The sequence below is a fragment of the Papio anubis genome, chromosome 7, assembly GCF_008728515.1.
Source record: "Papio anubis isolate 15944 chromosome 7, Panubis1.0, whole genome shotgun sequence".
Lineage (NCBI taxonomy): Eukaryota > Metazoa > Chordata > Mammalia > Primates > Cercopithecidae > Papio > Papio anubis.
Window position 1 is genome coordinate 42,033,011 of NC_044982.1, and position 17,246 is coordinate 42,050,256.

The window sequence follows — 17,246 nt, forward strand, 5'->3', positions numbered from 1 at the left end:
CCTCCCCCTCTCTGTCCCCCTCCTCCTTCTCTTTCCCCTTCTTCTTCTTATTATTTTTTTTTTTTTTGAGACAGAGTCTTGCTCTGTTACCCAGGCTGGAGTGCAGTGGCCGGATCTCAGCTCACTGCAAGCTCCGCCTCCCAGGTTCACGCCATTCTCCGGCCTCAGCCTCCCGAGTAGCTGGGACTACAGGCGCCCGCCACCTCGCCTGGCTAGTTTTTTGTATTTCTTAATAGAGACGGGGTTTCACCGTGTTAGCCAGGATGGTCTCGATCTCCTGACCTCGTGATCCGCCCGTCTCGGCCTCCCAAAGTGCTGGGATTACAGGCTTGAGCCACCGCGCCCGGCCTCTTCTTCTTATTTTATATATTGGGACTCCCAACCTACATCGGTTGTGTTTTCTAAGGTAGTGCTTATTTTTTGAGATACATACTGAAATATTTACAGATGATATGATGCCTGAGATTTGCTTCAAAATAATTGAGGAGTGGGGTAGACAGAGGTATAGATATGAAATTGACTTTAATTTGGTACTTGTTGATGCTGTGTTATAGGTTGGTTGGGGTTCATTACAACATCTTCCCTATCTTTATATATTTGAAATCTTCTAATATAAAAAGTTATAAGTGGCCAGGCATGGTGGCTCACACTTGTAATCCTAGTACTTTGGGAGGCAGAGACAGGAAGATTGCTTGAGCTCAGGAGTTCCAGACCAGCCTGGGCAACATGGCGAAACCCCATCTCTACAAAAAAAATACAAAAAAATTAGCTGGACCTGGTGGCATGCCCCTGTAGTTTCAGCTATTTGCTGGGGGGCAGCAGGTGGGCGTGGTGGGGGCTGAAATGGGAGGATCGCTTGACCAGGAGGTCAAGGCTGCACTGAGCCAAGATCATGCCACGGTACTGCAGCCTACGTGACAAAGTGAGACCCTGTCTCTAAAATTCTAAAATAAAATAAAAAGTTTTAAATGTTTACACACACACACACACACACACACACACACATATTTTGGAGATTCGGTCTTACTCTGTCACCCAGGTTGGAGCACAGTGGTGCAATCATGACTCACCGCAGCCTCAATCCTCCCACCTCAGCATCCCAGGTAGCTGGGACTACAGGCGCATACCACCAGGCCTAGCTAATTAAAAAAAAAAAAAAAAAAAATTTTGTGGTAACAGAGGTCTCACTATGTTGCCCAGGCTGGTCTCAAACTACTGGGCTCAAGCAATCCTCCCACTTCAGCCTCCCAAAGTGCTAAGAATGCAGATGTGAGCCACCACAGCCAGCCTATTTATACTTATTTTTTAAAGTTTTTAAAATAATGCTGCAAGAAAAATAAAATTGACAACAAAATCAAACCTGCAGGGCAGGGTACCGTGGCTCATGCCTACAATCCCAGCACTTTGGAAGCATGAGGCAGGCAGATCGCTTGAGCTCAGGAGTCTGAGACCAGCCTGGGCAACATGGTAAAACCCTGTCTCTACAAAAACACAAAAATTAGCCAGACACGGTGGCATCTGCCTGTAGTCCCAGCTACTTGGAAGGTTAAGGGAGAATTGCTTGAGCCTGGGAGGCGGAGGCTGCAGTGAGCCTGGGCAATGGGAGTGAACCCCTGCCTCAAAAAAAAAAAAAAAAAAAAAAAAAAAACGAACCTGAACCTACAAAGACTTCAGATTTTGGAATTATCAGTCACAAAATGTAAAGTAAATGTAACCAGTATGTTGAAAACACAAAATTGGCCGGGCGTGGTGGCTCAAGCCTGTAATCCCAGCACGTTGGGAGGCCGAGACGGGTGGATCACGAGGTCAGGAGATCGAGACCATCCTGGCTAACACGGTGAAACCCCATCTCTACTTAAAAATACAAAAAACTAGCTGGGCGAGGTGGCGGGCGCCTGTAGTCCCAGCTACTCGGGAGGCTGAGGCAGGAGAATGGCGTGAACCGGGGAGGCGGAGCTTGCAGTGAGCCGAGATCCGGCCACTGCACTCCAGCCTGGGCGACAGAGCGAGACTCCATCTCAAAAAAAAAAAAAAAAAAGAAAACACAAAATAAAAATAACATGGTAACTCTTAACATTGGTGCACTGGTGGTCTTTGGGTATACAACTGTGGTAGAATCTTCACTTTCTGCTTTGTACATTTATATACTTGTTTTTCAGTAGATATGTACAATTTTTTAATGAGGAAAAAGATATGAAATGATGGAAATGCAGAATGTTAAGAGAGTGTGTGTGTGGAGAGAGACAGAGAGAGAGGGGAACATCAGAAGAAGATTTGGAAAGCTATATATGTATACCATAAGATGTTAACAGTTACTTGCTGGGTGGGACTGTGCTTTATTTTTGCTTATTAGTATTTTGCAATTTTTTTTTAAGAGACAGGGTCTTGCTATGTTGCTCAGACTGCAGTACAGCGGCTGACGCTATTCCCAGGTGTGATCATGGCACAATATAACCTCAAATTCCTAGTCTCAAGCAATCCTGTCCCCTCAACCTCCCGACTTACTGGGACTACAGGCACTCACTGATGTTTTTAACCCTTTTCCTATTTAGAAAAAAAAAAAAAGTGTAGCTCACTGCCAGCATTCATTTAATTTTACATAAACACCCTCTTTGAGGCTGAAGCAAATCTGACTGATTTTCCATGTGAAAATAAAATATAAAACTATTCTTAGAGTTATTTCTCAACAGAACTAACATCAGAATCATCTCAATCATCAGAATCATCTATTTCAGAACAATCATATTCATCAACCGAATCTTTGGCTAACAACTGTTCGAGAACGATGTTAACATCATGTGTAGGAATGCTACGTTTTCTAGGATTTGAAATCTTCAGCAATAGACAATTACTATATTTCGTAAGTGGTAATACCACTAAAAACCGAATGCTATAAACAGAATGTCTTTTGTTTCCAAAGTCAATATACTAGAACGATGAGAAAATAATAAGGAAAGCGAGATATTTCATGGCAAAGTTATCTTGGGGTAAACGCTGTAGCTGCAAGCGCCACTGGAGAGTATTCTCTAGGCAAACAAGAAAATGGTTAAATAGTATGATTTAAAAAAATATATTTCATAATTTTTTTAAGAAGGTATTTCCTAGGGTTCTGGCCTCAATCATTCCACTTCCCACTCTAATTTTGCACTTGCCTTTCTCTTAAGGGCCAAACTCCTGCCTACTGGATTCTTAACCTGGGGTCCTATTGGCAGGCACCTTGAATAGTATGCATTTTAAAAAATAAGCTTGTTACCCTTTACCCACTCCACACACTTACTGGCTCTCCCCACCCCTGCTTATCTCTCCATTCGCCTGCCAGAGCTCCTCTGGGTCCTAGTCACCTCCGTCTTGGATTGCTGCATAATTGTCTTGTCTGCCTAGTTCCAATCTTGCCCTGCTGGGTGTGAGAGCAGTCACTGAACACACCTGCTACCTTTGCAGCTTCCATCCCTACCACTGTCTACTTTCAACCACCTCTGCCTCAGCCCTGCCCCTTCACTACCAACTGGAGTAACGTAAGTCCCCAGTAGCACTGTCCGTGACAGAAAAAGCATGTTCCAGTTAAAGAGTCCTCTCTGACTTGAAACCTATCTGTTAAAATTTGTGATGAAGCCAGGTGCGGTGGCTCATGCCTGTAATCCCAGCACTTTGGGAGGTCAAGGCGGGCAGATCACCTGAGGTCGGGAGTTCGAGACCAGCCTGACCAATATGGAGAAACCCCGTCTCTACTAAAAATACAAAATTAGCTGGGTGTGGTGGTGCATGCCAGTAATCCCAGCTACTCGGGTGGCTGAGACAAGAGAATTGCTTGAACCCGGCAGGCGGAAGTTGCCGTGAGCCAGGACTGTGCCACTGCCAACTTGGGCAACAAGAGAGGGACTCCATCTCAAAAAAAAAAAAAATTATGATGGAATATGCTCAGACTTTAACAGGGAACCAATACCTGTATTTCCAATGAATCCAAATACCAACTCTGACCTAAAATACACAAGGGTCTGCCTTCCTCTACCTGAGCAGATAGATGCCCAAGGTAATCCTGATACTATAAGGCTCACCACATTAAGTTACTTAAACACAAAGCAGCTCTACCAAAAACGGGCTGGCTCAACCCCATCTGTTCTTCATAATATTCCTTTTCCACCTCCCTTAATGGCCCCCCAGTTTGTGTACTCCACATAGTCTGGGGTTTGGAGGTTTTTTTTGGTTTTTTTTTTTTTTTTTTTTAGTTATAACTTACATGTAGTAAAGTGCATAAATCTTAAAGTGTGCAGCTTGATGAATTTTTTACTATGTATATACCCACAAAGCTATCACCCAGATCAACATATAGACCATTTCTACCACCTCAGAAGGTTTCCTTATACTGTCTCCCACTGCTACCAGTTGATAACCCCCTAAAGGTGACCACTATTTTTTATTTACTCTTATCATTAAAGTTATTTTTTGCCTACTTATTAAAACTTTTATACAAATGTAATCAGGCAGTATTTACATTTTTGGGTCTGGCCTCTTTTGCTCATGTTTTTATATTTTGTCATATAACCTACATTTTAAATCATACCATCATGTAGCTATTCTCCAAAATTAGTGGAAATCAAATCAAGCCACAGTTTAACAATTTGGTAACAAACAAAAAGAAACTTTAGTTTATGAATACGAATATTTTACAGATATGAAAGATGATATGAAACTGATAGCCGTGAACTTATTAGTAGGCTCAAATATGAAATGGCACCATTTGGGGTGGGTCGTCAGATTAGCACTAAAAATTAGTTTGAAAAATACTGTCAGCCAGGTGTAGTGGCTCACACCTGTAGTCCCAGCACTTTGGGAGGCTTAGGAGGGTGGATCACTTGGGCCCAGGAGTTCGAGACCAGCCTGGGCAACATGGTGAAAACCTGTCTCTACTAAAAATACAAAAAATAAGCTGGGCATGGTCGTGTGGGGACCAGGCTGAGATGGGAGAATCACCTAAGCCTGGGAAGTCGAGGCTATAGTGAGCCAAGATCATGCCACTGTCCACCAGCCTGGACAACAGGAGTGAGACTCTATCTCAAAAAAAAAAAAAAAAAAGGCATTTAATATTTATATACACATTCTCTTGTGCTTTAACATGTATTTTGACTCCTGTAACTATCTTGTCCGTCTAATCCAAAGCTATCTCACTGTCTATCTCACACTTACTGAGGGTGATGTTTCAGGAGCCACTGGACAGAATCTTCTGCGGCAAACCTGAGAAAGAAAACTGAAATTACTGCTTTGAAGTGATGGGTTACTCAGAAATACTCAAATATATATTCTATAAAATGTCAACTTTTGATTTTGACTGTAATAAAATGTTAAGCCTTTGAATTATTGTTTAATTACATGTCATTATATTTATAATGTAACTATAAACATCTAGTGTAAATATATATGTCTGCTTAGCTAACTCCTTTCCTGACCTCCAGCCCTATTTGTCCAACAGCCCAAGACATATTAATGTGAACAAGTCATAGCAACCTGAAACATACGGCCAGTTTTGTCATGCTATTTATTTATTTATTTTTGAGATGGAGTCTCTCTCTGTTGCCCAGGCTGGAGTGCAGTAGCTCGATCTTGGCTCACTGTAACCTCCGCTTCCCAGGTTCCAGCAATTCTCCTGTCTTAGCCTCCCAAGTAGCTGGGATTACAGGCTCCTGCCATCACACCCGGCTAATTTTTGTATTTTTAGTAGAGATGGGGTTTCACCATGTTGGCCAGGCTGGTCTCAAACTCCTGACCCCAAGTGATCTGCCCACCTCAGTCTCCCAAAGTGCTGGGATTACAGGCGTGAGCCACCAAACCGACCGCCAGTTTTGTCACTTTAATGCTGTATATGGGTGAAGGACAATCCCAGCCACCTGATCACCCAAGTCAGACACAACTAGGAGCCAATCTAAACACCTGCTTTTCCCTCTCTCTTCACATCCAATCCCCACATCCTATCTAAATATCCTGTCAATCCTATCTCTTAAGTATTTCTTAGTCCTTTGCCTTTCTATTTTTACCAACATGGAGTTAATTCTAACTCTCGCTATTGCTTACTTTTATAATTATCTGTAATCCTATAACTGGCCTTCTAATTGATCACCTGCATCTATTCTTCCTCTGTTTGAATCTAGCAGATTCTTTGAACATGCTCAATAAATATTTATTGAGTACCTACTTAAGAGGTTCTGTAGATGGCTCCAGAGACCTGAAGATGCATAAGACAGTTTCTGCCACTGAGGAGCTTACTGTCTAGTTGAGGGAGACAGTGAGTACACGAAAAGGGCTTTGGCATTAGACAAATCTTGGTTCAAACTATCAGTTCTGCTACTTACTGGCTGTATGACTTTGGTTCAGTTGCTTAATCTCCCTGAGCCTTGTTTCTTCATCTATAAAATGAGGACATTAATGTTCACTTTCCACAGTTGTTTTAAGAATTGGAAAAATATGTAAATATCTGGCACATAATCAGTGCACAACAGAGTGTCTAGTATTATTAGTTTAGCTATACACTTGTTAAGAGTCAGTGTCTTCTTAATAGAGATTAGAATCAGTTTTTCCTAATTTAGTAATTTTATCTTGTGAGATTCACCATCTATTGCAGCAGGTATAATATGGTCCCATTAATGTAAAACTGTATTTCTCTAACTCAAAAAGGCAATTTTATAAAGTAATTAAAAACATGGACTCTGTAAATCAAACATACCTACATTTAAATAATCTTAGTCACCTCTGAGCTGTGTGATTGGGCTAAGTCACTTAATTTTCCTCAAATCGCTGAACCCTTTGATACCTCAGTTTCTTCATCTGTAAACTGGTTAACATGCAGCTGTTTCAAAGAGTTGGTAAACTGGTTAGCACAGTGTCTGGTCCATATGAAGCAGCTGATAAGTGTTCAGAGAAAGGCCGTTCACTGAAATGATTGTCTCCAGATGGTGAGGTTTCAGTGGGTATTTATCCTTTATACTCTTCTGTGTTGCTTTTTTTCCCCCCAGGCACATGTAATTTTTATAAAAACTCTAATAAAGTGTTGTTAAAATTTACCTTCTGAATTCAAGAGTTCTGGTTTCATCTTTCCAGTACCACATCCCTAATCGCAATCCCAACTGCTGTAAAACGAAATGATTGCAGCAAAAATAATTAAAAGCTCAATTTACAATCCACATGCGACAACAAATCTTTAACAATAATTCCTACTTACTAACACACCTTTTAAGTAATAAAAAGGAAACAAAAAACAATGGTTCTTACTAGTTCCTCTTTACACTTCCAATAAGAGTGTAGAATCCTAAAGTGTTAAACTTGAAGCTAGGATTTTATCCCTTTGATTTTAGGTGTGGTTTCAGTAAAAAGGCAGGAAGGAGGGAGAGGAAGAAAGGAAGGGAGGAAAGTAGACAAGGAGGAAAGAAGAGGAGGAGGAAGGGAAGGGCGAAAGGAAGGAAGGAAATTGAGACTACATATAGCTCATCATAGCAATTTACCAATTAATTGGAATTCAGACAATAAACTGATGCCCAGGGTAACCTCAGCTGTCTAGTTCTGGAGCTTTCCGGGCTCCAACACTGCCCTTCACAGGCAGTGGCAAAAAGTAAGTACACCCTTTTCACCTGTGGAAGCTAGCACCCCACCATCCTTTCTACCCAGAGCGGGGCTGCTTCCCCCGCAGTAGGTATCCTTATTTTGCAGACAACCAATTTGAGGTGGTGAGGTGGGATTTCGTAAATACCTAACTACCTGCGCAGGGAGCCAGAATTCAATTCTGACCATCTGTCAAATACACCAGAGGTTTTTTTTTTTCCAGGCAAATATGGCCAGGTGTCTCTGAGAACCGCCAGCCCGGGACGAAGGCGACGACCTGCCTCTGGAGGAGGGCGAGGGGCGCGGCGCCGAGAGCCGGTTGGGGGCAGCAGGGCCCGCCTTGCTCCCAGCCCAGGTATGGGGGCGACCAAGGCTGCACTTACATCCATTAAGTAAGGCGTCTGCCCACCTAACCGCTTCCTCCTCGCATAAAACTCGGGCACCCGGTACATGGCCTCTCCCTGGCCGCCACACGGCGTCGCCGAGGATACCGCTCGCAGGCGCCTGCACCCGGCGACCCGGGGCGCTGAGCGGGGCGGGGCGTCGCTTCCGTCCTCGGCCGCGCGGGCTGCTGCCGCACGCAGGCTTCTGCCGAGATTTCCAAAGCCCAGCCTGGTGCCCTGTTTCCCAGTCTTAAAAGCCGTGGCGACTTATTGGCCTATCCATTGAAAAGCCGCCCAGGGCATCATGCTTCATGGCATTCCAACCGTAAACTTCATGAGTTATTCACTTTACTGTTTTAATTGGAGTAACTACATTCAGTCCTAAGGGAAGAAAGATCCATCTCTTCCAAACTTTCATGATTACCACTATTATTAAGTTCAAATCCAGGATGGACCTAGGTTGATGAGGAGAGCAGGGTTGAGGTGGGGAAGCAGGGTAGCCTCGTGGAAGAGAACCTGGGTACGGAAAAAAGAACAGTTGTGCTGCTTAACGAGCTGTGGAACCTAGGACAAGACTACTCTGATCCTGCTTCTGAAAACACCAAATCAGGGGTTATGTGGATTTTTAAGGAGTGGTGTGTGTAAAGCACCAGTCTTAAGTACTCAAAATTAGTGTTGCTCAAAAACAAAGAACCTTCCTTAGTGTCAATGGGTATTCAATTGATGTTTTTACATTTACACTTTTCAAATCATATGTCTTGTAATTCCTTCTTGCAACTGAGTTGATAATGCTGATTCTGGTTGATTTTTTTTTTTTTCCTTCCAGCTCTGAGTGAGCAATGCTAGATGATGCAACATGATTGGGAATGCCTAGTATATTCTTTTGTATCACCACAGTGTAATTGGCATGAGAGGCTCATAAGTAGTGGGTATATACTCCCATAAACTTTTAAATTATGTCAGTAGGCATCCCACTGCTTCTTCTGTTCCCACCCTCCCAGTCTCACTGCTTGGTAATACACAATTTCTGGCTACAGCAATTAAATAGTAATCATCTAGGCTCATGTTCTGCTCACTTGAGTCCATTTTGGCAGCTGTTCATTTGGTCCAGATATATGGAAACCCACCTATATACTGGCTGCAGACAAGGCTTTCTTACTACATGATGACACGCTTGAAAAGGAGAATATCCCATATGCCGAGAGCTTTTCACCAAGTAGCGAACATAACTTGGGGTCACAGGACAGGGAAATAATGAGGTAAAGCTCCAGAAAAGATGAAGAAAGACCAAGGAATCTGGATGGCATCCAATCACTACACAATCATTACCGGGAAGAACAAACTAGTGGTCAGTAAACCTCTTCAGTTCATCCCAATAATATGTGGAGAAGTGCTGACAGAAAACTTAAGATCTATATATCTTATCACAGAATAAACTTAGGATGTCTAATGTACAAAACTTAGGTAAAAATAAAAGTTGAGAGTCCAAAACAATATCTACTTAAAAATTAAAGGAGCATTTATTTCGCATATGATAGAGGGACATAATATTTAAAGGAAAGTTTCAGTAACTCCGAAGGGACAATCTTATACTTCTCTATCACTTTACCCCAAACAAAAGCAGGAAGAAAAGATTGTTTTTACATCTCTAAATCATTACAGTACTTATTTTAAAAAGTGACCTACCTATTTCCTAAGGTACATTTTTCACCAATTAGGTTTCTTTTTAAATGACATTAGAAACTCACAACTAAAACTGGAAATATGATTTTCCCTTTAAATAAAAAAAAACACAATTGATGATATTTAAAGTAGGGATGAAAGTACTTTCTAAATATTTGATAACTCCAAGTGTCCTGTGAGGGAATTTTCTTTTTTTTTTTTTTTTTTTTTTTTGAGACAGAGTCTCGCTTAGTCGCCCAGGCTGGAGTGCAGTGGCGCGATCTCGGCTCACTGCAAGCTCCGCCTCCCGGGTTCACGCCATTCTCCTGCCTCAGCCTCCCGAGTAGCTGGGACTACAGGCGCCCGCCGCCTCGCCCGGCTAATTTTTTGCATTTTTAGTAGAGACGGGGTTTCACCATGTTAGCCAGGATGGTCTCGATCTCCTGACCTCGTGATCCGCCCGCCTCGGCCTCGCAAAGTGCTGGGGGAATTTTCTTTTGCCTAATTAAGAGAACCTTAAGGTCATATAACTATCTAAGAGCATATAATATATAACTAAATTGCTGGTCCCAGATTTTAGGTCCAAGACATTAACTGAATATAATGCGTGCTAATTCTATAAAAAAGATAATGGACAGAATTATTATTATTATTATTTTTGAGACAGTCTTGTTCTGTCGCCCAGGTTGAAGAGAGGTGGCACGATCTCAGCTCACTGCAAGCTCTACCTCCCGGGTTCACGCCATTCTCCTGCCTCAGTCTCCTGAGTAGCTGGAACTACAGGCACGTCCAACATGCCCAGCTAATTTTTTGTATCTTTTAGTAGAGACGGGGTTTCATCATGTTAGCCAGGATGGTCTCGATCTCCTGATCTCGTGATTCGCCTGCCTCGGCCTCCCAAAGTGCTGGGATTACAGACGTGAGCCACCAAGCCCAGCCAATGGACAGGGTTTTATAATTCTACCTTAAAAAATTAACTTTCCACAGAAGAAAACAGCAATGCAAAATTTTGAATCAGCAACTCCTTTAAAAAAATTTTTTTTTTTTTTTCTGACACTATACATCTAGAGATGGCAGCTCCTGTTTTTTTGTTTGTTCGTTTGTTTTGTTTTGAGACAGGGTCTCACTCTGTCGCCCAGGCTGGGGTACGGTAGTCTGATCTCCGCTCACTGCAACCTCTGCCTCCCAGGCTCAAGCGATTCTCCTGCCTCAGCCTCTCGAGTAGCTGGGACTTCAGGGGCACGCCACCATGCCTGGCTGATTTTTGTATTTTTAGTAGAGACAAGGTTTCACCATGTTGGCCAGCCTGGTCTCGAACTCCTGACTTCAAGTGATCCGCCCACTTTGGCCTCCCAAAGTGCTGGGATTATAGGCGTGAGCCACCACGCCGGGCGAGCAGCTCCATTTTTGAGTGTTTATTTACTAAGCCTTCAATTAAAAGACAACCTAATCTACACTGAAAGACACGGGAAGAAAGGGCCTATGACATCTTGGTATGTTCTAAGGGAAAGACATTTAAACATTAAGCATCACCCTATTAAATTTCAGAAATGCATATACCCTAAAATATTTCTATTTCAAAAGCTATATCAAGCTATATCAAGGCTGGGTGCAGTGGCTCAGGCCTGTAATCCCAGCACTTTGGGAGGCTGAGGCGGGCAGATGACCTGACGTCAGGAGTTCAAGACCAGCCTGGCCAACATGGTGAAAGCCCGTCTCTACTAAAAATACAAAAATTAGCCAGGCGTGGTGGCGGGTGCCTGTAATCCCAGCAACTCCAGAGGCTAAGTTTGAACTGCTTCGAATTGCTTGAACCCAGGAGGCGGAGGTTGCAGTAAGCCGAGATTGTTCCACTGCACTCCAGTCTGGGTGACAGAAAAAGACTCTGACTCAAAAAAAAAAAAAAAAAAAAAAAAAAAAATGGCTATATCGAGAATAAACACTGGGGCCAGGCATGGTGAGTCAGGCCTGTAATCCCAGTACTTTGGGAAGCCAAGGCGAGCAGATCACTTCAGGTCAGGAGCTCCAGACCAGCCTGGTCAACATGGTGAAACCCTGTCTCTACTACATAGTCCCAGCTATTCGGGAGGCTGAGGTGGGAGAATCACTTGAACCCGGGAGGCAGAGGTTGCAGTGAGTCATCGCACCATTGCACTCCAGCCTAGGCAACAGAGCAAGACTCTGTCTCAAAAAAAAAAAGAATAAATACTGGGCTTTTGCCAGGTGCAGTGGCTCATGCCTGTAATCCCAACACTCGGGGAGGCCAAGGCGGGCAGATCACCTGAGGTTGGGAGTTCAAGACCAGCCTGACAAACATGGAGAAACTCCATCTCTACTAAAGATACAAAATTAGCCGCGCGTGGTGGTGCATGCCTGTAATCCCAGCTACTTGGTAGGCTGAGGCAGGAGAATTGCTTGAACCCAGGAGGCGAAGGTTGCAGTGAGCCGAGATCAAGTCATTGCACTCTAGCCTGGGCAACAAGAGCAAAACTCCGTCTCAAAGAAAAAAAAAGAATTTTAGATAAGTGCCTGTCAGAGAAATGTACTTCTTCCGTCCCTTAACACACACTCTCACTCGCACTCTCTCTCTATATATATATATTGAATTTGCTTCAGTCATGACCTCTAGTCCCCAACATAACCCACTACTTAGTTCAAATGATACTAGTTATTCCTTAAACTGTAATTTAGCCCCATCCTAACATCAAGTACTTTTCCACTGTTATTTGACTATGGCTGATCTAACATCTGCAAAGGAGTTCCCAGGAGTTATCAGGTTACCAGTTTCAACTGACCCCTGGAAAGTGAATGGCTACTTAGGTGGCTTTATCTTAGTAATATGCAAATCTAGGTAAATTTGAAAAGAGAGAATTAAATAAGAAACACTCTCAAGAATGCTAGGAGTTTTACAAATTACTTTTCAAAATAGAAAATGAAGTATCTGCCCAGATTGATGTTAGTATTATAGCAAGTTACCGGAGGCCAGGCCGCAGGATCAAAAACTACCAATGGTCATTTTCTGATACTTTAGAAACTAATCTCTTAAGTGAGGTCTAAAATGAGTCATACCAAACTACATTTACAGAAGGACTTCATTATATTTTGAAGTTAGAGCAAGGAATGAACACTTTCAACAAATAAAGGACTAATAAAAGGGTAACAGAATGGGTACTTGGTAAAACTCACAGTAAACGTCACTCTAAAGCTACAATTAACCTGATTTTGTAGTACCATAGTAGTTTGTCACATATTTATGCCTATAGTCCATGAAACACCATTAAATGCTTGTTGCTGAAAAATTTCCACCAATGTGACACCAGCACTGATAAATTGGAGTTACCTTTAGCTTTTCACAGTATAAAAAGCAGTTTCCTTTTAAAAAAAAAAAAAAAAAAAAAAGTTTTTAAGTTTATTTTGAAGCAATTTCACTGTTGGCTATTTATATTCCTCCCCTCTACCCAAATGAAGCTTGCTAAAAAGGAAAAAAAAAAAAACAAAAAAAACCTTATCTGTACTTAAGAGTCAACTCTTGTATGAAAGGGTCATTACCAAAGGCCAGTATTCTTAGGCTAACTTCTTACCTAGTTTTAAAATTATTACTCATTCCATTATTCATAAAATTAATCTCTCTGAATGACATAGATGGGTCCACTACTAAATTGAAGATAAAGCTTTCATAACTTGTCTTATGAGCAACATGAAGCAAACCTATATCATTTGGAAAGATATCAAAATGTCTATGTGCAGTAAAAACATTAGGTTAACTATGCATTTTCCTATTGGTTTTACTGAATTTCTCCCAAGTTCTCCTTAAAGAAAGTAAGAAAAGAGTAGTCATGTCATTTCACTAAAAAATAAAAATGAATTCCTTTCTCTGAAGGATGTGAATTTTAAAGATTAAGTCCAGGATAGTGGATCACCAAAGGGTTGCAATATTCCTATCTATAACAATCTCAAATTGGATATGGAGGAAAATGGACAAGTTGTATATTAACAAAATACAAGACTATCTAGTACAGTTTGCCTTTTAAAAAAGAAATCTATTGTAGTGATTTAAGGCAAATATTGCAAAAGCATTACGATCCCCAAACCAGAAAAAAAAAATAATAATCTGTGTTTCCCTACCCAAGTAATTCTAACTGCAGGAAACATGTTATTAGAATTTGCCATAAGCTTAGAAGTTGAGCTGTTTTACTAGAAAATTAAACAAGTTTGACTAAATTTATACTCACTATTAAATCACTTGAAAGCTTGCCTGCTGTCTCTTGTTTCAGGCTCCTGTATGTCACAAAATTAACTTGTTTCCATACTTTCTTTGGCAATTATAAGACAACTTCTGCCCAGTTTTTGTTAAAGGCTCATTTTATACTTAACCCCAGAATATAGCTCATATTTTCCTGGAATATTCAGGTGAATTTTCATTTGGACACTTAAGTTGTAGGAGTTTGGGTACACTAGGAAGACCCCCAGTCAGGTTTCTGTATTTAAGGGTGGGTGAAGTTTACCCAGATTCTTCTCCCCTTAAGTTGTTGGAATTCAAGGCAGCACCCTCATCTGGGAATTAAACAAGATTGGTCAGATAAATTTCACATCATACTAATATCTTAAAAGACTAATATGCGTAAAATATAAAGGAAGGAAAATTGAAAACTCCAAGACAGTAACTTTGAGATCAATTTCAGCTTTACTTTACATTTGCATTTATGCATTTGTTTGCAAAAAGTATACCTGTCCTTAACAGTACTGCAGTGTTCAGTTTAAAGTAGTACATAAAAATAAACAATTTAAGCTCCTATATATTTTATTGTTTCCAAGCTTCTATAGAACAGGTGTGCAAACTTCAGGTTTCTCATCTCAAACGAATCTCCATGCATAAACTAATCAAAAATGCTCAAGTCAGCAAACACGCAAAATGCATTAAAGAGAAACCTCAAATAATGTTTTTAAAAAACAAACTTTGGAACTAACCTTTTATAATTAAACTAAGTTGTTGCACCTCTCCTTTCATTTGCATATACCAAAGACTTCCAACAATAGATCTCCTACTTGGCACAAGGACATTTCAAAGAAACAAAACCAAAAAAAAAAAAAAAAGAGAGAGAGAGAGAGAGAGAAAGGCAAAGAGGTTTACGCTGACTTGAGTTCAAGCTTAGTCCACTTCTTCGATAGTTGGTCCCCCGGAGGCTCCTGAACCGCCGCCGCCGCTGCCGCCGCCAGGACCACCTTGGTAAAGTTTGCTGATGATGGGGTTGCAAACTCTTTCGAGCTCTTTCTGCTTGTGTTCATACTCATCTTTCTCTGCCATCTGGTTTCGGTCGAGCCAGTTGATCACCTCCTGACACTTGTCGAGGATCTTGTTTTTGTCCTGCTCGCTAATCTTGCCCCTCAGTTTCTCGTCTTCCACCGTCTGCTTGATGTTGTAGGTATAGGACTCCAGGGCATTTTTGGCCGCGACTCGGTCACGATTCGCCTCATCTTCCGATTTGTACCGCTCCGCCTCCTGCACCATTCGGTCAATGTCGTCCTTGCTCAGACGACCTTTGTCGTTGGTGATGGTGATTTTGTTTTCCTTACCGGTGCTCTTGTCGGCGGCGGTAACGTTAAGGATGCCATTGGCGTCAATGTCGAAGGTGACCTCGATCTGGGGGACCCCGCGAGGCGCAGGGGGAATCCCGGTCAGGTCGAACTTGCCCAGCAGGTTATTGTCCTTGGTCATGGCCCGTTCGCCCTCGTATACCTGCACCAGCACGCTGCTCTGATTGTCCGAGTAGGTGGTGAAGGTCTGCGTCTGCTTGGTGGGGATCGTGGTGTTCCTCTTGATGAGTGGGGTCATGACACCGCCAGCTGTCTCGATGCCCAGCGACAACGGGGTCACGTCAAGTAGCAGCAGGTCCTGCACATTCTCCGATTTGTCGCCGATGAGGATGGCCGCCTGCACCGCGGCGCCATAGGCCACTGCCTCGTCGGGGTTGATGCTCTTGTTCAGCTCCTTGCCGTTGAAGAAATCCTGCAGCAGCTTCTGGATCTTGGGGATACGAGTGGAGCCGCCCACCAGCACGATCTCCTGGATCTGGCCCTTGTCCAGCTTGGCGTCGCGCAGCGCCTTCTCCACCGGCTCCAGGGTCCCGCGAAAGAGGTCGGCATTGAGCTCCTCGAAGCGGGCGCGGGTGATGGACGTATAGAAGTCCACGCCCTCATACAGCGAGTCGATCTCGATGCTCGCCTGCGTGGACGAGCTCAGGGTGCGCTTGGCGCGCTCGCAGGCGGTGCGCAGCCGCCTCACGGCGCGCTTGTTAGGCCCAATGTCCTTCTTGTGCTTGCGCTTGAACTCCTCCGCCAGGTGGCTCACCATGCGGTTGTCGAAGTCCTCACCGCCCAGGTGAGTGTCGCCGGCCGTGGACTTCACCTCGAAGATGCCGTCCTCGATGGTCAGGATGGACACGTCGAAGGTGCCACCGCCCAGGTCAAAGATGAGCACGTTCTTCTCGCCGCCCGCACAGCCCTTCTTGTCCAGGCCGTAGGCGATGGCCGCCGCTGTGGGCTCGTTGATGATGCGCAGCACATTGAGCCCCGTGATGGTGCCAGCGTCCTTGGTGGCCTGGCGCTGGGAGTCGTTGAAATAGGCAGGGACCGTTATGACGGCGCTGTGCACCTTGCCCCCCAGGTAGGCTTCTGCGATCTCCTTCATCTTCGTGAGGACCATGGAGGATATCTCCTCCGGGAAGAAGGTCTTGGTCTCCCCCTTGTACTCCACTTGCACTTTGGGCTTGCCTCCCTCACTCACCACCCGGAATGGCCAGTGTTTCATGTCCGACTGCACTGTGGCATCCTCGAACTTCCGTCCAATAAGCCTCTTGGCGTCGAAGATGGTGTTGGTGGGGTTCATGGCCACCTGGTTCTTGGCGGCGTCGCCGATGAGGCGCTCGGTGTCCGTGAAGGCCACGTAGCTAGGGGTGGTGCGGTTGCCCTGGTCGTTGGCGATGATCTCCACCTTGCCATGTTGGAAGACCCCCACGCACGAGTAGGTGGTGCCCAGGTCGATGCCGATAGCCGGGCCACGGGCAGACATCCTGACTGAAAGGCGAGCGACGTTAGGATGGGGAAACCAGGGAGAAGAACTCCGCGGAGTCAACTAACGGTCACCTCCCACCAGACACCACGGGCACTACCAGCAACTCTCAGCACTCCGCGCCCAGTTCCCGGTTCTTATAGCCGCCTCTGGGAGCTCCCAGACCCAATCCGCTCCCGGGACCGCCCTCACAAACTCTTCCAGCTCCACCACAGGCTTGCCTGGGTCGGAGTGACTGGCCCGTGGCCCAACAGATTTCAAGTTGGACGAGGGGCGGGACTCCGGCCCCCGCCAGGAGAGAGAGGGGCGGCCGTTATGTAAATAAGGTTCCTCCCTGACTCTCGGCCGCCGGGCCGCGGCGCCTCGCGCGCCTCCTGCTGCTGGCTGGCGTTGGGCGCGCGCTCCCAGAGCCAGGTGTACGCGCTTTTTCGCGGTGTTTGCCCTAGCCGATGGGCATCGGATTGGCAGGGCACGCGACCAATGAGCAGCGCGGACTGAGGCGTGGCACGGGGAGGAGGCGTGGAAGGGGAGCCGGGTGAGGAAAG

At 44.3% G+C, this 17,246-nt stretch overlaps 2 protein-coding genes across 4 annotated transcripts in view; both read right to left on the reverse strand.

The window, feature by feature from the left end:
• PPP1R36 (protein phosphatase 1 regulatory subunit 36) overlaps positions 1-8,130 on the reverse strand; it is a 43,982-nt gene extending 35,852 nt beyond the window's left edge. The window contains exons 1-3 of one of the 3 annotated variants that reach the window (XM_009211726.3): positions 7,971-8,130; positions 7,054-7,118; positions 5,185-5,232 (exon numbers count right to left, since the gene is read on the reverse strand). In XM_009211726.3, the coding sequence (XP_009209990.3) occupies positions 5,185-5,232; positions 7,054-7,118; positions 7,971-8,039 (182 nt within the window). In that variant the 5' untranslated portion in view covers positions 8,040-8,130. The remainder of the gene's footprint in view (positions 1-5,184; positions 5,233-7,053; positions 7,119-7,970) is intronic. The other 2 variants (XM_017961244.3, XM_017961243.3) reach the window with 2 other exon arrangements.
• A 6,167-nt stretch (positions 8,131-14,297) lies between these two features.
• On the reverse strand, positions 14,298-17,082 carry HSPA2 (heat shock protein family A (Hsp70) member 2). Its single transcript, XM_031668056.1, has one exon. It carries the CDS (start codon positions 16,699-16,701, stop codon positions 14,782-14,784), a length of 1,920 nt encoding a protein of 639 aa, XP_031523916.1. The 5' UTR covers positions 16,702-17,082; the 3' UTR covers positions 14,298-14,781.
• Between the last annotated feature and the right edge of the window lie 164 nt (positions 17,083-17,246).